The 27,887-nt window shown below is 41.9% G+C and overlaps 1 protein-coding gene across 1 annotated transcript; it reads right to left on the bottom strand.

Moving 5' to 3' along the window:
• Positions 1 to 5,452: 5,452 nt before the first annotated feature.
• LOC117503975 (serine/threonine-protein kinase 38-like) lies at positions 5,453 to 25,978 on the bottom strand. The gene is made up of 14 exons (XM_034163301.1): positions 25,635 to 25,978; positions 16,994 to 17,133; positions 16,268 to 16,319; positions 16,058 to 16,180; positions 15,760 to 15,843; positions 15,522 to 15,645; positions 15,281 to 15,435; positions 14,924 to 15,026; positions 12,567 to 12,628; positions 11,743 to 11,860; positions 7,983 to 8,106; positions 7,743 to 7,838; positions 7,502 to 7,593; positions 5,453 to 6,606 (listed from the first exon to the last, which is right to left on the bottom strand). Exons 2-14 carry the CDS (start codon positions 17,125 to 17,127, stop codon positions 6,482 to 6,484), a joined length of 1,392 nt encoding a protein of 463 aa, XP_034019192.1. The 5' UTR covers positions 17,128 to 17,133; positions 25,635 to 25,978; the 3' UTR covers positions 5,453 to 6,481.
• Positions 25,979 to 27,887: the final 1,909 nt, after the last annotated feature.

The following is a 27,887-nucleotide window of genomic DNA, read 5'->3' on the forward strand; positions in this document are numbered from 1 at the left end:
AGACACCAGCTGGTCAGTGGTTCGATTCCACTGCGGTGCCAGAATGGGTTTTGTTTTTATAGCAAACCAGTGATCAACAAATTGGACTGTGGGCTTTCAGGTGTGACTACATGTGAAAGTATAACAGTGCTGTTTTTACTTCTTTTGACAGTTTCCTGTAGTCTCTTTCAGTGTGATGGTTCTTTCTTTGATCCATGCTCTAGCATTTTTTGATATCAATTGTTGATTCCACTAATACACTATGATCCCAATCCTAGTCTTTGTGCCTGGTCACTCATCTTTGTTTGTTGGTCTTTGATGCTAGTCTCTAAGCTTTGATCCCAGTTATTCATCTTTGATCCCGATTGCCACAAGAAACCCTATATTAAATTTAATCTGTTCCCTTCTCTGGTCTTCTGATGTTTTAAGCAATATCACCAGTCACAGGTACAGTCATTGTCTTGGTGGCTTCCCTCGCCATTCTCCTTCTTGCACCATCAATTGTTAAAAGCTTCCTACTCCAGATTTACCACACTGATTTTTTTAAATAACTGATGTAAATGAATAGTAAGACAAATTCATTATTAAATATTCAAGTATATATCTGCTGTCTGTGAAAGTGATTTAGTATAATCAATAAATTCCAGTAACTGTACCAGTGTACATTTTGTCTCATTTTTAAATGTGAATACATGAAAAAGTTTTGTTGCAGTCATTCAATAAATGTGGCCATTTTATTCATAATGATTATTTGCATTTATATCCAAATACATTTTAATATTTGTGCCTAACATTCAGTCATTCTCAGAGTGAGCAGGACTGGATTTGACCTGGTTGTTGGTTGCTCTCCTTAACCTGGTTTCATTAATCTAGGTTAGGGATTAAGAGAATTTGGTTGATGTTCCAAAAAGTGTTTACTAACCAGGAAAGAAATGTGGAGTGTAGATTGTAATGATGGTAGGCAGAAATATTCTTTTTAGTTTGCAGGAGGCCAAAATGTATTCTTTTGGAACAGAAATCAGTAATTCTCTATTCAAAATGTTTTTTACTTAGGAAAAAAAAAATGATATGATCTATATCCCGTCTCAGTATAAGTGAAATACAGTTCAATTAAGTCAAAATGGGACTATTAATTTTAGATGCACGATTCGTTATTTGCACAGCTATACTGTATATTTCAGCCAACTAAATGTTGAAAAATCAAGTGGCTTGTGGGCTGTTGAATTAATATGAAAATGACAGAAAAGCATGCAATACATTTTTGCGGGAAAAATTCAAATTCTTGGACAGAAGTATTCCCAAATCAAGCCTCCTTCAAAAACACATGCATATTTATGAATTAACTTTGATTTGCAGTTGTTGTGTTATTGGGTAAAAACATTTTGCACCCAAAATATCACCTTTTATGCTTTTTTATAAAGCTCTCATAGATTTTTTTTTATCAATAATCTAAAAAAAAAAAAAAAAATTAGACAACAGATACACTAGTTTTATTTGCCCCCAGTGCCCATTCATGAAGTTAGTGTTTTTATTTTTTTAAAGCAAGACCCCCCTCTAGTGGCCTTAGGGAGCTATAGCAAAGAGGTTGCACTAGTACAAAAGGGGAGGAGAAAAAAGTGAGCCATTTGCCCCCCCCCCCCCCCCCCCCCATTTCTTATCTTTAAAAACACTTTTGAAGGCATCACAACAAATAAATACATAAAAATCTTACATTTTGTTGGACTTTACAACTTCATTCAGCTCAGTACTTTGAAATAAAAAAGACAAATGAGTGTTTAATAGCATTTAAATATACTTGAACCTTTCAGCCATTATTTTAACGTTAAAAATGCACCTCAGTGTCTTAATTTTTATTATTATTGGTATTTTAAGCATTTCCCCCTCTTTTCCAACATAAGATCTCATCAAGGTGAATCACTATATGAATGAACATTTTCTGCTTCACTGCAGACACTTTTCCTTCATATCACTACATGTTACACATGATACACATCGCTGCTACACTAAACACCTTCAACAATCCAGAGTTTAGATTCAGCTCTTTTGTTTTGAGAATTTCTTAAATTAACTGCTTTAAATTCTTGCTGATCAGATGACAAAAAATGAGCTCTCTGAGAATAAAGTGACACAGGCGCAGATTTCCGATCATCTTGAATCAAAAACAAAATACATATACGTAATGCATATTTTTTAAAAAGTACCGATATCTCAAATCAAATTTAGTGAGATTCATCTCCTGCGAGTTTACTTTTTAAAGAAACACGTCTGACAGTGAACAAGGTGACAACAATACAAAAAAAAGACGTATAGTCTGCAAACATGTAAACAAGTTTGTTGTGTTGCGACAGAATGTTCCAGTGAGTAGACGTAATCTGTGAGGTTATATCAGCAAACTCTCCCATCATGCATTCCTGCACAACGCTGCATCTTAAATCTCAGATCTGAGCTTTCTTTGCACATAAAAACATTGTGATTTCGCTGCTTCTTTTCTCTTCTCATCTGCATCAGGCGTGAAAAGATTCCAGTTTGAACACACCGACTGTTAGCACAAACCAACATCTTAGAGATAAACAAGAATAATAAAAATAAATACACATATCAGCCTTCAAAAAAAAATGCAGATCTGGCAACCTCAATTTTGACGTTTCTCTTGTTGTTGGCGAGCAGTTTTGCGGAGACGGGGGTCGCAGCAGGACGCCGAAGGCGCCGCTCGATTAACCTAGTCTCAAATTCCTCAGAAATAGCACCGCGATCGCTAAAACACGGGATTGCCACGATGACTGCTGTATCTGAACAGAGTTGAAAAACGGCCGTCTGTGTGAGAGATGAGCTAACGGGTGAAACGTCCACCTCAGAGGATTCGGTGTACAAAGACAGATGGCGAAGCGTATTAAAGCCAATGTTGGCACTATTTGAACAGTGTCTTCATTATGTACTTAAGGTAGTTTCATGTCAAGTTCAGCAAGGAACAGCTACGTCTGAATGTATGTGTGTGTGTGTGTGTGATTATCTTTGGTAACTACTTTCAGCATCAGGTCTCATTGTAAATCTAAGCAGATATGACACTTAAACCACCTGGCTTCTTTTTCCTTAATATCGCATAAGATTCTGGGGTTTTACGATAAAAGAACCTAGCAATGTTTTGATCTCCAAGACCAAAACCTCAAACATGTCAATAAAAAGATATTAGATTTTTTGATGTACCTTCCCCACATTTTCTGCCAGATTAAACTCGACTTATTTTAGACAAAGAGCTATTGTGTTGATACGCTTTTATGAGCCTCTCGCTTTAATATCCAACCTATAAAACCTGCCGTTATTGTAAACCGCTGTTGTCTCATCATCGTTATCATATGGCATATGGTTTATCGCATTGCACATATAAAAAAAAAGTTTCTCTCAAGTGGAGTTAAGTTTGTCAGGATGTTGAAGCTGAAATTGATCCCCCCCCCCCCCCATTTTTTTTTTAAAACAAGCGCCACTGTTGCTGTTTGATTTTAAATGAAATCCTCCTGCTAAAACCAATTATTCAAAAATATCCAGTTAAATATTAATTAGCTATGTTTTTTTTAAAGGCACTTTGCATGTTTTTGTCTCCACCTATGGAAGAAGTGATTGCACCTTGAAGGCTTTAGCGCTGAAAGCAGGGAAATATGCAAGTATAGCACTGATGAGAGAGAAATAAATAAAAAAATAAAGGTGATGCACTCTGGAGTTTGGATTAAAACGGACGACACGCCACAGTAACGGTAAAATCCAGTGATTATTTAAGACATCCTATGTAATCAAAGCTACACATGGAAAAAAGTTATTCCTGCATGATTTGAGTTTTTGCTCAATTTTTACATTTCCTCACACTTTATCCATTAGCACTTGTGATGTTTTTGCATATTTAGCAGCAAGATTACTTAAAAAAAAAACAAAAAAACAAACAAAAAAAAACTTAGTTTAGATGCAGAAAAACATTTGATAGAGTCAGGGAAAGATCTGGATTCAACATTAAATGAATTCAATGCATTAAGTCCATCTATGGCAAACCCACAGCTAGAGTAAAAGTCAATGGCTCCCTATCCCAAAGATTCCCTTTACAGAGATGGAACTAGACAAGGCTGCTGCCTTAAGAAACAAAAGCATGTAATTAGTCTTTTTGCAGATGATACTGTGATCTACTTAAATAATCCAGCAAATTCCTTTAAGCATCTTAATGCAACTTCTTGAAAAATTTGGTTTATATTCAGGCTATAAAGTAAAAATATACATAAAACTCAATCTCTCATGCTTTACTGCTCTCCAAACCAACAACCTAAGGAATGGAAAATTAACTGGGATGCATAATCAACTAAATATTTTAACATAAACGTAACTAAAAACCATTCCAAATGATATAAAAGCAACTATGAATATATTGACACAAGCATAAGAGAAGATATTGACAGATGGTTTACTTATCCATTGGGATTAAATGACAGGATAAATGTGGTAAAAATGAACATCTTGCCACGTCTGTTATGTGTGTTCTTATCTCTACCTGTATATATACTAAAAGACCAATTCTCTAAATGGGATAAGTGCATATCAAGATTCATATGGGAAGGTAAATTAAATTACTTGGAATACGGTATACTACACTATAATAATCTAAAGACAAAGGGGGAATGGCACTCCTGAATGCAAAAGAAAATTTTTTCATGCTACGCAATTACGACAGCTAATCTACTAGCGTAGTGAAGGTTATGTAGCTTGATGGAAAGATATTGATGTTTCTACATACAAAACCCAAAGTATCAAGGAAAGGGAGCCTCGCATTTACATGAAAGAGCCCACTGATAATCCTTTACATGTAATATATGGAATTCCACGGTGAAACAACTAAAAATAGGAAAGGAAATTGGTCTACTAAAATGGATTGTTTTTGATGACAAATTCATACCAAGAAAATTTTGATAATGATGTAAATGGACCAAAAAAGGAATTACAGACAACTATTAATAAGGGTGAAATGAAAAGCTTTCAAGAACTTAAAAAAAAAAACAAAAAAAAAACATATGATCTGACTCATCAGGATTTAGTCAGGAGGGACTATTACATCAAAAAGATTAAAAAGAATGAGAATAAACTACTCTGTTATAAAGCTACTTGTACAAGATTATAGTACTATTATAACGAAAGCTGTGCCAGTTTTATATTCCAGCTTAATTTATTCTAGAACAGATTCAACATTATATGTTAACGCCAAATAGGAACGGGAGCTGGGTGAGGAGATTCCAGAGAGGATGTGGTACGATATGTGGAAATCACATCAGACTACAACACAATCATTAAAATGGAGAGAATTTAATTGGAAGAATCTAATTTGATATTTCATTACACCTACAATTAAAACTAAAGAGATCAACAGCCAACAGCCATGCTGGAGATTATGCAACCGCATGGACCCAGACCACAAACATTTTTTTTTTTTTGGGGGGGGGGGGGGGGGGGGGGTGTATTGTACAAATATAAACTAAATGCAAATGGAAAAAAAATCCTTTGAACTTAATTTTACATTGGGTCTGGCTTGCAGTGCCATAACATTTTAAAGTGGATCTGCATTGAGAATTTTAGTCTTTTTTTCCTCACTGCAGCAAAGATTTTTTTTTTTTTTTTTTAGGTTTTTGGCTGAGGTATGTAGTCTTTATTTTAGAAATCAGGCAGGAGTCAGTTTTGACTTTCATGAATATAAAGAACAGAAGTCAACTGCAGAATTAATGAATTTTAAATCACATTGCATTTAAATGCATTTTATGCAAAGTGTCTCCAGTCACTTGGTGAAAATTCACTCAAGAATATCTATGATGGATCTTGAACCCAATGTCACAGTGCAATTTCAGATTCCACTGGGATCTGCTAACCTTCTGCATGATATAAATATAAGAATTTTATAAATATCTACTCTGAAATTTGTTGTAAACTGCAAAAAGAAATGGCAAAAACCACCTGCTGTGGGAATGAAAAAAGTGAGCAAAAACTCTGGGTATTATTCTGGAAGAAGCTTTTTAAATGCATGAAAAACATGAGTAAATTGCGATTCTCTCACACAAAGTGTCCGGACACAGAGTGTACAGTGTTTGTAACAAGACTTCAGTTTTGGAAATGCCATTTTTCCCACCAGTGTTGAATCTATCGAAGTGAAGATACTGAAGTGGACATTTGTGATCAAGCTTCGTTCAAACCAAATCCTTTAGGCAGCAAAAGTCCTCTCCATGAGCAATATGCTGCTGAACATGCAGATATGCTGATCTGGTGTCTGTGTTAGTCATCAGGCCTGAGAGCTAATGCTAAAGACGCCACATTACGATATAAACACCCGAGGTAATGCTGTAACTCTCCCTAATTTGCAAACTCTTGGCGATCTTGCGTTGGCTGAGCAGAGCTAACTTGTGATGAGGGTTAAAGGTCAGCACCAGCGGGGCTCTGTGGCCCAACACTGTGTCCGTGAAGGTCTCACGCCTCCTTTAGCACGTCAGGCCTTTCCTGCCTTCATGTACGTGGGGATAGTGCCTCGCTGTGTCAGCCCCTCGAAGCGCTTGTATGTGTAGTTCAGGAACACCCAGTCCTTGGACTTAAAGTCTGGTTCTGTTGCATTGGCTGTTAAAAAGAAAAAAATATATACATATATTTTTTACCTTTAAGTCATGGGTGAGTAAAACCTTTAGTAGATTTAATATCTAACATCTGACAAAAGTACATTTCCAGCACAGTCTTCCGATAAGATTAGCGATGCATTGGTCCTAATCACAGCAGCTTTACACTGACAATATTACTTTTATTTTGAAAAACAGATACATGCACGCATGACGGGCAATTGTGCACATGCCTGCAGTGCTGGTCAGGGTTCAAAATGGAGCTTGTCTGGTTTACTTCTGCAGTGACCTGGAACCGTGTGCGCTCCCAATCCTCCAACCAAAACAATTACTAACAGTATTATTTTACATTTCTGACTCTTACTTGGAAGGTTTGCCCATTTCATGAAAATGAAAATAAACACACAGAAGGATTTGTATAATAATTTTTTAAAAATCTGTCTGTAAAACACTTTTTTTTAAAATGATGTCCTTTAATTTCAACATGAACTTTTTTTTTGCAGACAGTTGGATTTTGAAGGGGGGGGGGGGGGGGGGGGGGGGGGGGGGGGGGGGGGGGGGGGGGGGGGGATTAAATAAAAAAAATACTGAATTACTAAACACTTTTCAGTCAAGATTTGGAGCTCATTTTGATAATTCTATAGATTTATCTTCATCCGAGATGAGACAGATTTAGTATTAATGCATAAGAAATACTGTTTTTTTTTTTTTATTCCACAAATAAATACATTTACAGCATGCAAATTTACTGTGGATGCACAAACTTTCAAACAACTGTCTTCTGCTGAATATGTAGCAGTTATTTCAGATTTTTAATCTCTCAATAAAATGAATGTGTTTGTCATGTTTTGTATTTCTCTAAATGCCTCTAGCAAAAGACGTCGTAACTGAAGACAAACCTGGCTGAAGGATGTCTGATTCAGGAAAGTCATCGAAGTTGGATGTGTCATCAATACTCTTGATTTCGATGGAGATGGCTGCTGGACGTTCTCTGGGTAGGTGAGACGCAAATACGGAAAGATGTAACCAGGACACAAAATACACTTAGAATAAACACAAGAGTTGTCTTTATTCCTTTGGCAGTAAAGATTGTGTAAAAATTTAACAGAAAAAAAAAAAAAAAAAAAAAGTCTTGTGAACCTGATGTGTTCCCAGTCCACCGACTCAAAGAACGAGTGACTTTTAATCTCCTCCACACTCACAGCTCCAATCCTGTTCTCAGCGTCAGTGCAATACCTGAAACACAACAGTTCAGTGTGGAAGCACGAATTAAATGGATGCAGATGTGTAAACTTTATGCATCTGGAAAGGAATTCATCTGCAAGTCCCTCCACCCCTGCACACGCACACACAAACACACACACACACACACACACACACCTAAGTATGAGGTCTTTGGCCCTCTCCGAAATTGGGACTTCAGGTGGGAAGACGAGGGTTTCCTTCCAGTTCATCACCTTCCTGTATGTCTCCTGCGGTGTCTCTGAGCAGAAAGGCGGGTAGCCTGAGCACAAAAAGAGGCCTTAATACAACACCTGGTGTCAGCGGGGATGGTGCTGTTATGCTTCGATTCACATTGTCGTGCATCTATCATCCATCACGATGTAACCATAGAGGATCGCCCTCCTTGGTGATGCAACACAACCATTATGACCAACAGTGGCGCCATTTTTCCCCCAACATGACCACAGCCACATCCTGGAGGTTAAAGCCAGTGCCAAAAAAAATAAATGACAACCGTAGTAATTGTAAATGGAAAAGAAAGATAAGCAAAAGGAAATCTACTGTATCAAATCTGTTACAACTGGTACAATTCTCTGCTGTCGTTTATTTATGGACACTAGCAAAACTTTGGTTTGTCACTCTGGTTATTGCTGTGTAGCTGCAAAGACAACTCCAGTTAAAGTCATTTGTGACTGGTAGAGTTACATAACTAGTGTGAACAGACATGCAATTATGTGTCGAATAGTGACCGGTTTATCGTGGAGTTAGTGTATAGTTCTACCCCTCTTACACCGCCTTAAAAAACAAAAAACACCCTGCATCCTGCTCTATAAATAATCCATCCATCCATTTTCTTCTGCTTTATCCGGAGTCGGGTCGCGGGGGCAGCAGCTCAAGCAAAGCCGCCCAGACCTCCCGATCCACACACACCTCTTCCAGCTCCTCCGGGGGAACCCCAAGGCGTTCCCAAGCCAGCCGAGAGATGTAATCCCTCTAGCGTGTCCTGGGTCTTCCCCGGGGCCTCCTCCCAGTGGGACATGCCCGGAACACCTCTCCAGCGAGGCGTCCAGGGGGCATCCGGAAAAGATGCCCGAGCCACCTCAACTGACTCCTTTCGACGTGGAGGAGCAGCGGCTCGACTCCGAGCTCCTCCCGAGTGACCGAGCTCCTCACCCTATCTCTAAGGGAGCGCCCAGCCATCCTGCGGAGGAAACTCATCTCGGCCGCTTGTACTCGCAATCTCGTTCTTTCAGTCATGAGCCAAATCTCATGACCATAGGTGAGGATCGGAACGTAGATCGATCGGTAAATCAAGAGCTTTGCCCCCCTACTCAGCTCTCTCTTCACCACGATGGTCCGATACAGCGACCGCATCACTGCAGATGCTGCACCGATCCATCTATCGATCTCACGCTCCATCCGTCCCTCACTCGTGAACAAGACCCCGAGATACTTAAACTCCTCCACTTGAGGCAAGGACACTCCACCGACCTGAAGAGGGCAAAGCACCTTTTTCCGGTCGAGAACCATGGCCTCGGATTTGGAGGTGCTGATTTTCATCCTGGATGCTTCACACTCGGCTGCAAACCGCCCCAGTGCACGCTGAAGGTCTTGATTTTACGAAGCCAACAGAACCACATCGTCCGCAAACAGCAGAGATGAGATTCTGTGGTTCCCAAACCAGACCCCCTCTACACCCTGGCTGCGCCTAGAAATTCTGTCCATAAAAATAATGAACAGAACCGGTGACAAAGGGCAGCCCTGGCGGAGGCCAACGTGCACTGGAAACAGGTTTGACTTACTACCGGCAATGCGAACCAAGCTCCTGCTGCGGTCGTACAGGGACCGGATAGTCCTTAGCAAAGGACCCCGGACCCCGTACTCCCGGAGCACTCCCCACAGGGTGCGCCAAGGGACACGGTCAAATGCCTTCTCCAGATCCACAAAACACATGTGGACTGGTTAGGCAAACTCCCATGAACCCTCGAGCACTCGATGGAGCGTGTAGAGCTGGTCCAGTGTGCCGCGACCAGGACGAAAACCACACTGCTCCTCCTGAATCCGAGGTTCAACCATCGGTCGAATTCTCCTCTCCAGTACTCTGGAATAGACCTTACCGGGGAGGCTGAGGAGTGTGATCCCCCTATAGTTGGAACACACCCTCCGGATTTCATCCACCCCAGGAGCCTTGCCACCGAGGAGCTTTCTAATCACCTCGGTGACTTCGGCCTGGGTAATGGATGAGTCCGCCTCCGAGTCCCCAGTCTCTGCTTCCTCTTCGGAAGACGTGACGATGGGATTGAGGAGATCCTCAAAGTACTCCTTCCACCGCCCGAAAACATCCCCAGTCAGGGTCAACAGCTCCCCACCCGCACCGTAAAATAGTGCTGGTGGAGAGCTGCTTCTGCCTCCTGAGGCGTCGGACGGTTTGCCAGAATCTCTTTGAGGCCGACCGATAGTCCTCCTCCATAGCCTCCCCGAACTCCTCCCAGACCTGAGTTTTTGCCTCTGCGACCGCACGGGCTGCGGCACGCTTGGCCTGCCGGTACCTGTCAGCTGCCTCTGGGGTCCCACCTACCAACAAAGATAAGTAGGACTCCTTCTTCAGCTTGATGGCATCCCTTACTTCCGGTGTCCACCACCGGGTTCGGGGATTGCCACCGCGACAGGCACCAGAGACCTTGCGACCACAGCTACAAGCAGCCGCATCGACAATGGAGGTGGAGAACATGGTCCACTCGGACTCCATGTCTCCAACCTCCCCTGGGATCTGAGAGAAGCTCTCCCGGAGGTGGGAGTTGAAGACCTCGCTGACAGAGGGTTCCGCCAGTCGTTCCCAGCAGACCCTCACGATACGTTTGGGCCTGCCAGGTCTTACCGGCTTCCTACCCTCCCAGCGGATCCAACTCACCACCAGGTGGTGATCAGTCGACAGCTCTGCCCCTCTCTTCACTCGAGTGTCCGAGACACGTGGCCGAAGGTCAGATAATACGACTACAAAGTCGATCATCAACCTCCGGCTCAGGGTGTCCTGGTGCCACGTGCACTTATGGACACCCTTGTGCTCGAACATGGTGTTCGTGATGGACAAACTGTGACTAGCACAGAAGTTCAACAACTGAACACCTCTCGGCTTCTGATCGGGGAGACCGTGCTTCCCGATCACCCCCCTCCAGGTCTCACTGTCGCCGCCCACGTAGGCGTTGAAATCCCCCAGGAGAACAATGGAGTCCCCAGTCGGAGCGCTATCTAGTACCCCTCCCAGGGACTCCAGGAAGGTCGGGTACTCTGCACTGCTGCTCGGCCCATAGGCCGAGACAACGGTGAGAGACCTGTCCCCGACCCGAAGGCGTAGGGACGCGACCCTCTCGTTCACCGAAGTGAACTCCAACACTTGGCGACTGAGCTGGGGAGCAATAAGCAATGCGACCCCAGCTCTCCGCCTCTCCCCGTGGGCGACGCCAGAAAAATGAAGCGTCCAGCCCCTCTCCAGGAGTTGGGTACCAGAGCCCAAGCTGTGCGTGGAGGTGAGCCCGACTATCTCTAGTCGGTATTTCTCAACCTCCCGCACAAGCTCAGGCTCCTTCCCCCCCAGCGAGGTGACATTCCACGTCCCAACAGCCAGGGGCTGTGAGCATGGACCAGGCCGCCGGGCCACCCGCCCTCGACCGCCACCCAATCCTCTCTGCACCCGACCCCCATGGCCCCCTCTGCAGGTGGTGAACCCACAGGAGGGCGGTCCCACGTCAATCTTTCGGGCTGAGCCCGGCTGGGCCCCATGGGCTAAGGCCCAACCACCAGGCGCTCACCAGGAGCGAGCGCGAGTGCTCTATAAATAATTTAAGTAAAAACCTTGAGTAGAATATTTCTTCTTGTTGCGATTTCCAGTGTCACACACAGACGGACATGCGCTTACCGATGAGCATTTCATACATGATGACCCCCAGAGACCACCAGTCACACAGCTTGTTGTATCCCGTTTGCATGAAGACTTCGGGAGCAATGTAGTCCGGAGTTCCCACAGTGGAATAAGCCTTAAAGTCACACAGAAAGACAGAAGTTGAAGAATTCATGTCAGAATTACAGTGAGCTTTATTTCACTTACATATCTTATACTTGACTTTTCATATACATTCTATTCTTGCTGACATAATATTATTATTATTATTATTATAACACGCTGCACAATGTGAAAAAGGTTGGGCAGCATTTCTTGAATGCTGGCAGTTTAAAAAAGGAAATAAAATCTTTGGATTTCTAAAGCACGTTATCATTACAAGGAAAAGAAACAGATACTCCAACTCATTTATTCCGTCAGCTATCAGGCTGTTAAATGCTGGGAAGTAGGTTGAGACTGATTGTGGCCTGTGCTGAATTTAGAGTCAAAAGAGTGTTTTAAAGTCAAACTTTTTGTATTTATTATTGCTGATCCTGCTAATCTGTGGGTATTGACTGCAGCATTGTTGGTATGCTGTTATGGATGTCTTGCACTTATTTTGTTTGTTCCCTAATTATTTAGACGGTTCAATAAGGCGGGTAACTATGAACTGAACTGCCCCTCTGGGTTTAATAACGTTGTCCAATACTGATTCAAAAGCCTGAATATGTAAAAAAAAAAAAAAAATTGAGAAGAATTTTAATCTGATCAATCTGAAGTCACTTGTTTGCAAATTCCACACACACAAAATTGATCTCAACCTGAATGTTCACCGTAAACCCTGAAACAGACCAAAGACATACCAACTGCCTCCGATTCTTCTTCCATGTTTCTGCTTTCCTTTTGGAATTCATATTTTGAAAGGCTGCAACAGGTAAAAGAAGTTGGGGGGGGAGACAACAACAACACAATTATTGGAACAATTGCAGAAGTGATGTTTTGATCATATTTTTTGCTTGCAATCCTGAACACAGTTCTGGAATAATTCAGTATCTGCAAAAAGAGTCAGAACTGAGAAATTGAACTTCAATCTGCTGTCTGTCTCACACATCCTTTTCTTTTTCTTTTTCCTTATTGCACATTTTATTTTTCTTGCACATTTTATTACTGTGAATTATTCCGTGTGTAATGTATACTCAACAAAAATATAAACGCAACACTTTTGGTTTTGCTCCCATTTTGTATGAGATGAACTCAAAGATCTAAAACTTTTTCCACATACACAATATCACCATTTCCCTCAAATATTGTTCACAAACCAGTCTAAATCTGTGATAGTGAGCACTTCTCCTTTGCTGAGATAATCCATCCCACCTCACAGGTGTGCCATATCAGGATGCTGATTAGACACCATGATTAGTGCACAGGTGTGCCTTAGACTGTCCACAATAAAAGGCCACTCTGAAAGGTGCAGCTTTATCACACAGCACAATGCCACGGATGTCGCAAGATTTGAGGGAGCGTGCAATTGGCATGCTGACAGCAGGAATGTCAACCAGCGCTGTTGCTCGTGTATTGAATGTTCATTTTTCTACCATAAGCCGTCTCCAAAGGCGTTTCAGAGAATCTGGCAGTACATCCTACCAGCCTCACAACCGCAGACCACGTGTAACCACACCAGCCCAGGACCTCCACATCCAGCATGTTCACCTCCAAGATCGTCTGAGACCAGCCACTCGGACAGCTGCTGAAACAATCGGTTTGCATAACCAAAGAATTTCTGCACAAACTGTCAGAAACCGTCTCAGGAAAGCTCATCTGCATGCTCGTCGTGTTCATCGGGGTCTCGACCTGACTCCAGTTCGTCGTCGTAACCGACTTGAGTGGGCAAATGCTCACATTTGCTGGAGTTTGGCACGTTGGAGAGGTGTTCTCTTCACGGATGAATCCCGGTTCACACTGTTCAGGGCAGATGGCAGACAGCGTGTGTGGCGTCGTGTGGGTGAGCGGTTTTCTGATGTCAATGGTGTGGATCGAGTGGCCCATCGTGGCGGTGGGGTTATGGTATGGGCAGGCGTCTGTTATGGACGAAGAACACAGGTGCATTTTATTGATGGCATTTTGAATGCACAGAGATACTGTGACGAGATCCTGAGGTCCATTGTTGTGCCATACATCCAAGAACATCACCTCATGTTGCAGCAGGATAACGCATGGCCCCATGTTGTAAGGATCTGTACACAATTCTAGGAAGCTGAAAATGTCCCAGTTCTTGCATGGCCGGCATACTCACTGGACATGTCACCCATTGAGCACGTTTGGGATGCTCTGGACCGGCGTATACGACAGCGTGTACCAGTTCCTGCCAATATCCAGCAACTTCGCACAGCCATTGAAGAGGAGTGGACCAACATTCCACAGGCCACAATTGACAACCTGATCAACTCTATGCGAAGGAGATGTGTTGCACTGCATGAGGCAAATGGTGGTCACACCAGATACTGACTGGTATCCCCCCCAATAAAACAAAACTGCACCTTTCAGAATGGCCTTTTATTGTGGACAGTCTAAGGCACACCTGTGCACTAATCATGGTGTCTAATCAGCATCTTGATATGGCACACCTGTGAGGTGGGATGGATTATCACAGATTTAGACTGGTTTGTGAACAATATTTGAGGGAAATGGTGATATTGTGTATGTGGAAAAAGTTTTAGATCTTTGAGTTCATCTCATACAAAATGGGAGCAAAACCAAAAGTGTTGCGTTTATATTTTTGTTGAGTGTATATTTATACATGCCGTACAGAGACAGTGCAGCTCAAACCAAAGACAAATTCCTTGTATTCTGTGGATACTTGGCAAATAAAAGCTATTCTGAAATTCATCATTTCTTCTTATGTTTACTGGGAGCACTGCTAAAGTTGCTAAAGTCATTCATTGGCATTTCACTGAGAGCTGTCTGCACAGGAAAGTTATCTTTTAACAGCATAAAACCAATTGTTTATAACAGATGGAGCACCAGGAATTTAAAAAAAATAAATAACATAAATAATCACACAGAAATCAGTCTGACAGTCTGTGTCTTTGAAGCAAAATGAGTTTAAAAAGAGTAAAAAATCTCCACTGATCACATTGGATTGTTTTTTGCATACATTCATGAGTTGTGTTCTGGAGCATTACTTGTCTTGCGAATATTTGAGATTTCTTGCTTCACTTACAGAAGTCACTGGGCGGATTGTGCGTCAGGTTCCTATAAAACTCTGTGCGATGGGCTTTCTTCAGTCCCGTACACAGGCCGAAATCTGACAGCTTCACGTGCCCCTGTGAGCAAACAAACATTTGATGTCATCAGGAAGCGATCACGGCCCTTGCATACACCTAAATATAGACCCCCGTGCAGCTGACGTCATGTGATCGCCATCTTCAAAGGCCTGAGTAGAAAATAATTAATCCCGTTTTTGCGTTATTGTGGAAAAAAAATGTTAACAGTGCAGACTTTGTTGGTTTTTCAGGCAATGATGCTGATCACAAGCACAGCGTGTGTGTGTGTGTGTGTGAGAATTACTGAGTCTCACCCTGGAGTCCAGCAGCAGGTTGTCTGGTTTGATGTCTCTGTGGATGAAGCCCAGCTGGTGAATGGAGTCGATGGCCAGAACCGTCTCTGCGATGTAGAACTGAGTGGCCTCTTCAGACAGCGTGTCTTTCTTCATCAGCAGAGTCATCATGTCACCTGGCAACAAGGTCCGAGTGGAAAATAGCAACAAATCATAACCACAAAGCTCCTTCTTTTTAATTAACTTTCTATCGTCATCTAACCTCCAGGCAGGAACTCCATAATGAGGTAGAGATTCCTCTTGTCCTGGAAGCTGTAAAACATTTTGACCACCCATGCACCGTCTGCCTCTACCAGAATATCCCTCTCAGCTCGAATGTGAGCAACCTGTGGTGAAAACGGCAGATCCAGACAGACAATTACAACATGAGAACATAGAAACAGCAACTTTCACCTCTGAGATTTTGAAGAAAACACCCGCCCGCACAGGTAATACGTAACCTGTTCCTTCTCCAGCATGTCGGCTTTTCTCAATATCTTCATGGCATAAATGTGCCCCGTATCTTTTTTCTGCACCAAACGGACCTGAAGAAGAGGACATGACTGATTCTCTTTGACCTGAAGGTCTCCGCTGCAGTGTGTGAAATTACACAACAGCAAAAGGAAAGGAAATGAAATTAACACTGTGGCAAATTTGTGGTTCAAGCACCACACAGATGTGATTGTGGTCAACCTCACGTATCCTTGATGGCTTTGCTTTGTTTTGTTTTTTCTCCAGTTGCTTGTCGTTTTACCGTACCTCTCCAAAAGCACCTCGCCCGATGACTTTAAGGGATTCAAAGTCATCCAAGCCAAGTCTTGTCCTCTTTAGTCGCAAGAACTCCGTCTCTTTACGTGCGTGCTGGGAGCGACGCATTACCTTCTGCAACAAAAACAGACAGCAGCGTGTTTAAACAAATAGACAGTTTAATATAATGAAGGCTAAAATTTAAATAAAACAATATTATACCTCCTCATCTGGCAAACCCTCTTCTTCCATGGCCTTCTCCAGCTTTTTCTGCCTAAGAAATTTCAAATAATAAATCACAGAAAAATATTAGTCGATCAAGGCATGTTTTTTTGTTTGTTTTATTTATTGTATTGTATCAAATAAAAATAAAAATGAGTAACACAGATCTGTCTGCATTCTATCTTGCTATGTTTCATAACCACATGCAAGATCTCCATGAGTACATACAAACAAATACTATTTCTGATGGATGGCACATCGGTGTTTGTTTTTTTGTTTTGTTTTTGGGTTTTCTGGCATATGATCATATTACTAATAAGGTTTTTGTGGCCCTGATCCTTAAGCGAATCATTTAATACTGACCATGTGCCAATATGGAATCCCAATTTGATATTCCTATTGTCCTAGATATTATACTTGCACAGGAAACACAGCAAGTCAGCTGCATTACAACAGACACAAAACTGGTATCTGAACGAGAGCTCTGTGGTAACACAAGAGCACTAGATTATGAGTTGCAGTCCTTTGACTTAACACAGCTGCTGGAAAGTGCGCACAAGCAGGTCTGACAGCATGTGGATTGATATCCTTCCTGAGATCAATAACCCAATGAAGAGAACATACCTGTGCACATGTTATATAAGCTACCAAGAAAACTAAATTCTTCTTGAAAACTGCTAAATATCTCCTTTCTGAAAGACTGAACGTTTATTTGGTTTGTTTCACCTCATCTCCCGCTCTTCATGCTGGGTGAGCAGAGTGCTGTAGAAGTTCTCCAGCGTCAGCTTGGCCACAGTCACCCTCTCTCGGGTGTGGTTGCTCATGGGAAGGGCAGCTGCAGTCCCTCCCGTCATGGCCATACTATCCTGAGGAACAACGTTTAAACAATAAATAAATAAATTCAATATATGCATACACTCCAGTCCACAGTCACTGCTACTCTCCTGCAGAAGGAGAGGTGGAAAATACAGATTTGGAGCTCCTGATGCCACTGCTTGAGAATGACGGGCTGTCACATGCTACAAACAGGAAAAAAGCTGCATAAAAACCATTATATAAATATAAATGAACACAAAAAATTACAATGTGTGACCACTTTTCACCTTTAAAACATCATTTTCAGTGGCTCCTGCAAGTCCTCATCAGAAATTTTTCCCTTGCCCATTGGGTGGCACCATTTGATCAGATCATTATAATAATCTATTCATATCTGATTGAGTATGACCAAATATACTAACCTCTAATTGGTTCATTTTTATTTGAATATTCACTATTACACAACACTGTGTATCAAACAACATATTTTATTCCAAAAAATTGAGGTTGCGTACTACTTTTGCAAATGCTTGTTTTCATGCCAACCCAAGGCAGTAGCAGATTATAGATTACAAACTTGTGAAAGAAGTCAACTTTAGATGGATGCACACAAATAGTGATTTGACAAATAAGAACAATATGACTGTCAATTGTTAACTGACAACAACAGTGTACTGTGTCACAGCAGTACTTTCATACAGATCTAGATTTTTATTATTATTATTATTTTTTAATACAGTCACTCTGTGTTTTCTTTGTAAGGAAAGTTATTTCACCAATGTGGCACGTGCTGTCCTTTTGGACTTGATGCACAGCCCTGGTGAACAAAAGAAACATGAACGGTGAGGACGTGGCCGTTGGGATCAAACTGCCTTCAAATGAGAGAGGAAGAGGGTGGGAAAATACTTGACAAAAATATTTCAGCTTTACGCCATCAAAAAGGTATGAATACCTTTGATTGGCTCAGACAGAGATAAGACAACCTGCAACCTCCAGATAGGACCTGTGTTTCGTCTAGTAGTTACTGGTCTTCTTCCCCTAATGGCCTCAACAATCCCAAAACAACAAAATGCTTCCTGAATACCAAAATAAATAAGTGACCCACTGTTGCTTAGCACTTGGTATGGGAGGGTTTTGTTGGGTGGAAAGCAAAAACACGAAGGGTGTTGAGTTACTTAGATGTGCAGTTTGACCACAACATTCAATGCAGGCTCATAGTCATTCACATAACAGTAACGTCACAAAAATAGTACAGGTACTGAACACATGTCTGCATCAAGACAAAGCCAGCCAATCACAGCTCTCTTACCCATGTTTGCATTATTTAGCAACATTTAGGGCTTTTGCACCACAGTGATACCCATGTACAGATTGTCCATCATTATCTCCGCCAAGAAGCTAATGTTTTTTGGTGCCGCTTGTCTGCCTGTTGAAAGGAAACTCAAAAGTTTCCACCTAAGATGCCTCAGAAAGATCTGTGGAGTTACTTGGATGGACAAAGCTCCAAACCTAGAGATACTCAAAAGGTGTGGCACCACAAGCCTGTACCCAATCCTGGAACAACGCAGGCTGCGCTGGTTGGGCCATGTGTCCCCATGGTCTACTCTCGCCTCCCCCGACCAAACATTGTACGGTCAGCTTGCAGACGGCAAACGTGACAGGGGGCGTCCAAAGCTTCGCTTCATCAATGTTTGCAGGCGTGACCTGAAACTATTCAACATCGGAGCTCATTTGGAGTACCTCGCCGAAGATCGTACTTCTTGGCGGTACAAGCTCAACCAAGGCGTCAAAAAATCTGAAAATGACCTGGTGACAAAGGAGTCCAACAGAAGACTTAGCAGCAGGAGTCAAGCGGGTCTAGTTGCCCACGGTTGTGTCCACTGACGCTGAACAGATTGTCTGACAGGACATAAAAGACTTTGATGATGTCCGCCTGTTACCAGGATTATGCAAAAATCTAATAAATTGATTTTCTTGAAAGGTGAAAGGGTGGGGCACAGGAAAATGAAGAAACACTTCACTTTTGGAAAAGATCCAGGAAATTTTTCCCCCCATCACTTTCTTTAACATTTGGTACTTGAACATTTCCCATAACCCCCCTGCGCTTCCCAGAATGCATTGCGTCATCAGCAGAGTTCCGCCTTTTCTCCAAGCCATGTAAACAATGGCTAGTGCCGCGGTGGATGGCGCTGATTCAGAGAGCTCACGAGCAATTATGATGACACGTTCTCTCATGTTGAGAGGTTTATCTAGCTTACCATCAAAAATTTGCTTCGATTATAATTCTGTTACCATAGAAAAATATAAACGCAACACTTTTGGTTTTGCTCCCATTTTGTATGAGATGAACTCAAAGATCTAAAACTTTTTCCACATACACAATATCACCATTTCCCTCAAATATTGTTCACAAACCAGTCTAAATCTGTGATAGTGAGCACTTCTCCTTTGCTGAAATAATCCATCCCACCTCACAGGTGTGCCATATCAAGATGCTGATTAGACACCATGATTAGTGCACAGGTGTGCCTTAGACTGTCCACAATAAAAGGCCACTCTGAAAGGTGCAGTTTTATCACACAGCACAATGCCACAGATGTCGCAAGATTTGAGGGAGCGTGCAATTGGCATGCTGACAGCAGGAATGTCAACCAGCGCTGTTGCTCGTGTATTGAATGATCATTTCTCTACCATAAGCCGTCTCCAAAGGCGTTTCAGAGAATTTGGCAGTACATCCAACCAGCCTCACAACCGCAGACCACGTGTAACCACACCAGCCCAGGACCTCCACATCCAGCATGTTCACCTCCAAGATCGTCTGAGACCAGCCACTCGGACAGCTGCTGAAACAATCGGTTTGCATAACCAAAGAATTTCTGCACAAACTGTCAGAAACCGTCTCAGGAAAGCTCATCTGCATGCACGTCGTGTTCATCGGGGTCTCGACCTGACTCCAGTTCGTCGTCGTAACCGACTTGAGTGGGCAAATGCTCACATTCGCTGGAGTTTGGCACGTTGGAGAGGTGTTCTCTTCACGTATGAATCCCGGTTCATACTGTTCAGGGCAGATGGCAGACAGCGTGTGTGGCGTTGTGTGGGTGAGCGGTTTTCTGATGTCAATGGTGTGGATCGAGTGGCCCATCGTGGCAGTGGGGTTATGGTATGGGCAGGTGTCTGTTATGGACGAAGAACACAGGTGCATTTTATTGATGGCATTTTGAATGCACAGAGATACCGTGACGAGATCCTGAGGTCCATTGCTGTGCCATACATCCAAGAACATCACCTCATGTTGCAGCAGGATAATGCACGGCCCCATGTTGCAAGGATCTGTACACAATTCTAGGAAGCTGAAAATGTCCCAGTTCTTGCATGGCCGGCATACTCACTGGACATGTCACCCATTGAGCATGTTTGGGATGCTCTGGACCGGCGTATACGACAGCGTGTACCAGTTCCTGCCAATATCCAGCAACTTTGCACAGCCATTGAAGAGGAGGGGACCAACATTCCACAGGCCACAATTGACAACCTGATCAACTCTATGCGAAGGAGATGTGTTGCACTGCATGAGGCAAATGGTGGTCACACCAGATACTGACTGGTATCCCCCCCCCCCCCCCCCCAATAAAACAAAACTGCACCTTTCAGAGTGGCCTTTTATTGTGGACAGTCTAAGGCACACCTGTGCACTAATCATGGTGTCTAATCAGCATCTTGATATGGCACACCTGTGAGGTGGGATGGATTATCACAGATTTAGACTGGTTTGTGAACAATATTTGAGGGAAATGGTGATATTGTGTATGTGGAAAAAGTTTTAGATCTTTGAGTTCATCTCATACAAAATGGGAGCAAAACCAAAAGTGTTGCGTTTATATTTTTGTTGAGTGTATTTTTTTCCCCCCATGAAGATCTGTGCATTACCAATGTGGGGGAAAAAAAAATCCTCTCTCTGCCCCTTTAATTGAATCCACTCCAAAAGTTGGTGCTTTCTTCCTTGCCCTATGTGACACACCAGTTCGCCAAGTTTCAAGAAACTTGGTTTAGTTGTTTTTGTGTAATCCTGCTAACATTTTTCCAGTAGTTAGAGATGTGTGTGAAGTGTTGTAGGTATGCACTCTTGGGTCACTGTACTTTTGGCATTGGCTTCTGCAGTGGAAACACACACAGTACCCCTTTATATTAAAAGGTACTAGTTCCTGCAGTGGTGGTGGTGGTGGTGGTGGGGGGGGGGCAGTCATTAGGGGCAAGTTTACAAAGGCACAACAGTTACTAATCCGCTGAGGAAGGAAAGATTATAAGAACCTTTTTTTGTTGTTGTTTTTTTTGGGGGGGGGGGGGGGGGGGGGGGGAGTTATATGCCAAGGTGACAAAGGAAACATGATTCAAGCCATTATGTCAGCATCCAGCTGACTGGTCCTCAGTCTAAAAGGATCCAGTCTGGTTTTAACTTACTCAGACCCACCCCAAAACTAAACAAACAAGGCTACATCACTATACAAGGAAGCCTTTATAAAAGCAAAGCAATCTACTGAGTCTGAAAGCAGTGCTGAAGGCATACTGACGAATGGTTTTAGTACGTTTAAAAATATATATATAAAAAAATACACTGTAGTAAACCAGAGAGGATGTGCCAACTACAGGTCCATCACACTACTCAGCCTCCCTGGTAAAGTCTACTCCACGGTGCTGGAAAGGAGGGTTCATTCGATAGTCAAACCTCAGAATGAAGAGGAACAATGTGGGCTCCGTCCTGGCCGTGGAACAACCAACCAGTTCTTCACACTCATCCAGTCTATATGTGTTTTGTGGACTTGGACAAGGTGTGTGATCGGGTACCCTGGGAGATACTGAGAGAGGTGCTGTAGGAGTGAGGGGAAACCTTCTGAGGGCCATCCAATCTCTGTACTCACAAAACAAGAGCTGTGTTCGGGTCCTCGGCAGTAAGTCGGACTTGTTTCTGGTGGGGGCCTCCGCCAGGGCGGTGCCTTGTCACCAATCCTATTTGTGATATTCATGGACAGGAGATCGAGGCGTAGTTTGGTGGGCTCAGGGTCTCATCACCGCTTTTTGCAGATGATGTGCTCCTGTTGGTTTTATCAGCCTGTGACCTCCAGCACTCACTGGGTCGGTTCTCCACCGAGTGTAAAGTGGATGGGATGAGGATCAGCACCTCTAAATCTGAGGCCACGGTTCTGAGCAGGAAACCAATGGACTGCCTACTCTGGGTAGAGAATCAGGTCTTGCCCCAAGTGAAGCAGTTCAAGTACCTCGAGGTCTTGTTCACAAGTGAAGGGGGTTGAGTCAAAAGGTGAATCTCTGAAAGTACTGGTCAATCTTCATTCCTACTCTCACCTATGGTCAAGAAGGTTGGATCATGATGGAAAGAACTAGATCGCGGGTACAAGCGGACAAAATAGGTTTCCTCAGGAGGGTGGATGGTGTCTCCCTTAGAGATACAGTGAGAAGCTCAGTCAATTGTGAGGAGCTTGGAGTAGAGCCGCTGCTCCTTCTCATTGAAAGGAGCCAGCTGAGGTGGTTCAGGCATCTGATAAGGATGCTTCCTGGGTGCCTTCCTAGGGAGGTGTTCCAAGCACATCCAGCTGGGAGGAGACCCTGGGGAAGACCCAGGACTAGGTGGACAGATTATATCGCCACACTGACCTGGGAAGGCCTTTGGATCCCCCAGTCAGAGGTGGTTAAAGTACCCTGGGAAAGGAAAGTTTGGGGTCCCCTACTGGAGCAGTTATCCCCATGACCCATTCCCAGATAAGCGGTTTAAGATATATGTAAGATATATTTATATCATTATTATTATTATTATTAATAAAACATTTGATTTGTAAAGCAGCTTTAACAATGCTCAAAGACGCTTTACAGGTTTAAAAATAAGGCAAAATAAATAAATAAATAAAAATAAAATAATCACAACTTAAAAGCAGATGTAAAAAGATGGGTTTTAACTTGAGTCTTGAACATGGACAGATTGGTACAGTACAAAAAAAGGCCTAAAATGCCAGTGCCTATACATAGGCTGCAGTTCCAGCCTAAATTTTGCATTTTTATTTGATCGACATTTCAAAGCATTTTTTCCTCATCTCACTGGCTCAAATAAAAAGAAAATCAAAACAAACATTTTTTTTCCTCCACATTTTTTTCTTGGTGCTGCGCTGACAGTGAGAGAGACGGACATTCCTTGGTCAATCTGTATACCCACCGACTACACAGTCAACAACATAAAAGAAACATGCTGGTGCACTGACAGTTTTACACAGCTGAGCTGCGAAAGACACCAAAATAAGTTGCACTACAAAAATATTATATATACATTTATGTTTATATTATTGTGTATGAGCATCATCTTCAGCATTCAGGAGAAAAATAATAGCAGGAAAAAAAAGAGAAAAAGGATCCATCCCACACACACACACACGATCTACTTCTGTTTTGTTTAAAATCTACATGCACTCACTCCACCCTTCAAACAGTGACTGCGCAAGAAACAATTTCCGTCCTCCTGAATGAGAAAAGGCTCAGTCACAACACACCAAAGTGGAACAGTGCTGCTGCACGTACACTCAGATCATAAGGTTACACCATTGGAGCCGCCGCCGCTAGATCATTGTTGCGGTTTAACAAATAAATAATCAGTGCAGTAACAGTGTGCTTACAACTTTTATACATGTTTTCTGCAAATAAATGTATGGAATGCACTACCCAGTGCGAAAAATTGATGCACAAATATACGTGATTGTATAGTCTTAATCTTTCATACCATGATGTTATAAAAACAATACATATCAAAGAAAACATGGCCTGCAGGTAAAAAAAAAAAAAAAAATCAACAGTCAGTGTCAATGTTATGCAAGCTGGAGCTGTGCGGGATTTGGATAGCGTTCAATGTTAACATGCAGTTGAACAGGTTTTTTTTTTTTTTTTTTTATTAAATACACCATAAGCTTGATGTGCAGAACTATGAGCTGTCTGGAGATAGATGGAGAAAAGGCAAGCACCCTCCTAAAGCAAACAAGTTCACATTTTCTCTCAAACGTATGCAGAGAATAGACTCCTAGGTCCCACAAATGCAGTTAGAGCCGTATGTATTTGGACACTGAAAAAGTTGCTTTTACTAGATCTGAAAGGCAATGCTATGATCTCACAGTGCAAACTGTCAGGTTTGTTTTGAAGTGTTAATAGTGTGGGAAATACAGCAATTTTCTGTGTGGTTTGCAGCCTTTTAAGAGCCTAAACTAATTGGATAACTGGCAGTTGAGCTGTTTCCCAGCCTGCTGTGTACGGTTTCCTCATTTTACTGATAAGTAAGCAGATAAAAGCTCTAGAGTCAATATCAACTGTTTTATACCCACTGGAGCTCACTTAAATCAATCAATAACTGAAAGACAATGGTGTGCATAAAGAGAAGTGAGGAAAGCCACTGAGACACCCGCATACATGCCAATAAGTTGCCGAGAGTAGAATCAGTTGTCACCAATATGATCTCTTATGGAAGGTTAATACATATGGTAGCCTCAAGCAACTGCCTGGGCTTCCCGTGTGCTGAAATATTAAATAACATTTTGCAAAGTTTACTATAAACATCAGCTCCACTGTTGTGTTATGGTTCAGGCCAGTCATCTGACCGCAGGAGTAAATTCAACCAATCAGCTTCTTTCAGTGTGCAGCAGAAACACCATATGTTGAGAATGGGGAAGGTTGCACATCAGCGTATTCATTCAAATGTCTGGTGTCATTTAATTACCCGTAATTATTTTCTCTGTGTACAACCCAAACATGAAGCGGTACAGGGCTAAAAAACAGTCTAAACTGGTTCAGAGTTGCCGTAATTGTCTTGGTGGCTTCCCTCACTCAAGCAAAGTTGCAAATCGCTTTCTATCAATTACTGATTCATTCAACTGAACTTCAATGGATATTCAACGATGTGTAAGTCTTCTTGTGTCCATTCAAATGCATCTAAAGTCAAGTGGATGTAAAAGCAATAATTGTGTGCTGTTAAAGAGTGCAAGCAGTTATGCAATCTTGTATATTTGTTATTTGTGCCATAATGTAGGCATTTACACTTAGAGGACAGGATAATTTTTCAAAAAGATCAAGGACCATCCTTTGTATGATTTTATGAGATTAGATTTATAAAGTTCTATCTAATCTATGTCAATCTATGTCAATTAACAAAATATATATTTAAAAAAACAATAATGACGCAAATTTCAAATAGATATTTATTTATTTATTTTAACAAGAATAACTCAACTCTTTTTGTTCTAAATCTCGTGCAGGCAAAACCATGACGTCATATTTCTTCAACTCGCAACTTTATTTTTTTATAAATAAATATCAAAGCTAAGCTAATAATAATAATAATTAGTATTATTATTATTGTTATTATAACAAAATAATAATCGTGATAACAGCTAATAGTACTCCGTGAAAGTAGCCCAGAATCTGCGAGAACAATAAGAACAAACAAACAAACAAAACCCAGCTTTTTGTGAGGGGGGGAAAAAAAATAAAAAACATAAATTCCACTTACCTCCGTGTCCTGCTCCAGAGTCAATTATTGGCTTGGCGCCAGCCCACCACACAACTGAAATAAATATATATATTTTTTTCGGTATTTTTGTGCCTAATATTTAGGCATTTGAAGGCTAGAGGCTACAGTTAATATAGCTTACCCTATGATACCGCACGGCAAACATCGTCAAAATACACATATGCTTCAAAACTAAAAATCCTCTGAGGGTGACAGCAAACTAATCTAAAATATTTTACGAATATTTTGCTGTCTTCACTCGCATCCTCCAAGCTCAAAATTCAGCCCTTCTACTGTCTATCTCCGCATAAAATGCAAAACGCGAACCGCTGCTTCCTGAGACCGATAGACGCGTCACTCTGACGCAATGATGAATCATTTGATTGACGGACACTACAGCCAATCGCTGGCGAAACTGGGAAGCCAATGGTTTAATCTGACCAATCACAACGCCGAATGGACGAACAAGTGAAATGTGCTTCGACTCCTGTAGGATTCATGGAGCAGGTTTATTTGGCTAGCAGTAGTTTAAACCTCAACATAAATGAAATAATTTAATTGGTCATGCTTTAAAAAAAATATGCAATGCATAATATGAATAGTTTATTTTTTATAATTATATATTATACAAACACTGCGCTACATGTTAGGTAGTTTATAAATGCTTTCAATAAGGTCAATGAAAGGTCATATTAAAAATAGAAATTTCAGCGAAATGAAGAGGTCATTTGTACTATACATAACACTATTTTTTTTAAATCTACCATGTACAGTTAAATACAGTTCCGCGCAGTTGCAAACTAAATTGTTCTGGCTTTTCCCATTTTTGCTCCGGGTCACCACAGTCAATCCATGAATTAGTTTAGCACAAATTTTACACCCAGGACCTTCTCACACCTACACAGTGAATATTTTCTAGAACTACTTTAGTCTGGAGACCGTGAAGAAGGCAATCTGTAAAATATTATGACAATACAGTTATATTTGACGAGAAAGAAGTAAGTCCACTGCAGGTGTTGGGGCCCATCAGGTCGGTGCGCATTGCCGGAGAGCATCGCATGGAGCGGATGGGAAGCGATGGCAGGGAGGTGATGGTCTAGTGGTTAAAGCAGTGTGCTTGAGACCAGAGAATCCTCAATTCAAATTCCAGCCTGACTGGAAAATCACTAAGGGCCCTTGGGCAAGGACTTTAATCCCGTAGTTCCTCCCGGTGTGTAGTGAGTAGAGGTGGGCGGATCTATCCTATTATCGATAATATCGATACCAACACTGGTATTGATATTGAACAATCCTCATGTAAAAAGATTGATACTCAAGAGAAGTGCACTGAAGGGAAGAAATTCCTTATTTTTTGTGTTATTTTATTGTATTGTTTGACTTGAAAAACAGAATAAGTTTGAAACTGTTTACAGTATTTGTTGTGGTGTGTTAATTTTGTTGTATTGCAGTTTGTCAGCCCTCTACCTCAGGAGATTTTGTTTTGTTGTGTTGAGTGATATTTTTTAAACAAAAATGTTGATTATGATAATAAAGTATTTTGTTGTCATGTACAATGTTTGGCGAAAATCTATCCTAGGTCTTTTGGATCCTTTGGATCTATGATGCTTAATTATGAAAAAGTATCGGTATCGATATCGGCGATACTGGGCCTGTATTTACTTGGTATCGGATCAAGACCAAAATTCCCGGTATCACCCACCTCTAGTAGTGAGTACCTTGTATGGCAGCACCCTCACATCGGGGTGAATGTGAGGCATTATTTGTAAAGCACTTTGAGCTATGTAAATGCAGTTATTATTATTACTCGCCTTTATTTGAAAAGGGACAATGTACAGAGACATTAAGTTCATAAAACAAAGATGATCTGTACCAGATTGTAGCTAAATAGCTAATTTCCATCTGCAGTCCCCATTACATAATAAAATACAGTGAAAGAATACTCAGTCAAACAATACCACACATACAGTCCGATACTGTCAGACAGTGTCGGACAATGTCTATTTACCATTTCAGTGGTTCCTGCATGTGAGGGATGGCACCATTCCCTGTGCAAGATCCAGCATCTAAATAACCCACCAAAGGACTAGGCCAACACAATGCCCACGTATCACCTGCTGGTTGCTGCAGATTGATGGTTATATTTGCAAGGTAGGGATTGACCCAATATTTGCCTGGGTATTTGACAAACAACTTGCAAATGGTAAATGGCCTTCTTTTATACAACGCTTTTCCATCTGATGAAGATGCTCAAAG

The sequence above is a fragment of the Thalassophryne amazonica genome, chromosome 22 (genome assembly GCF_902500255.1).
Source record: "Thalassophryne amazonica chromosome 22, fThaAma1.1, whole genome shotgun sequence".
In the NCBI taxonomy this organism is placed as follows: domain Eukaryota; kingdom Metazoa; phylum Chordata; class Actinopteri; order Batrachoidiformes; family Batrachoididae; genus Thalassophryne; species Thalassophryne amazonica.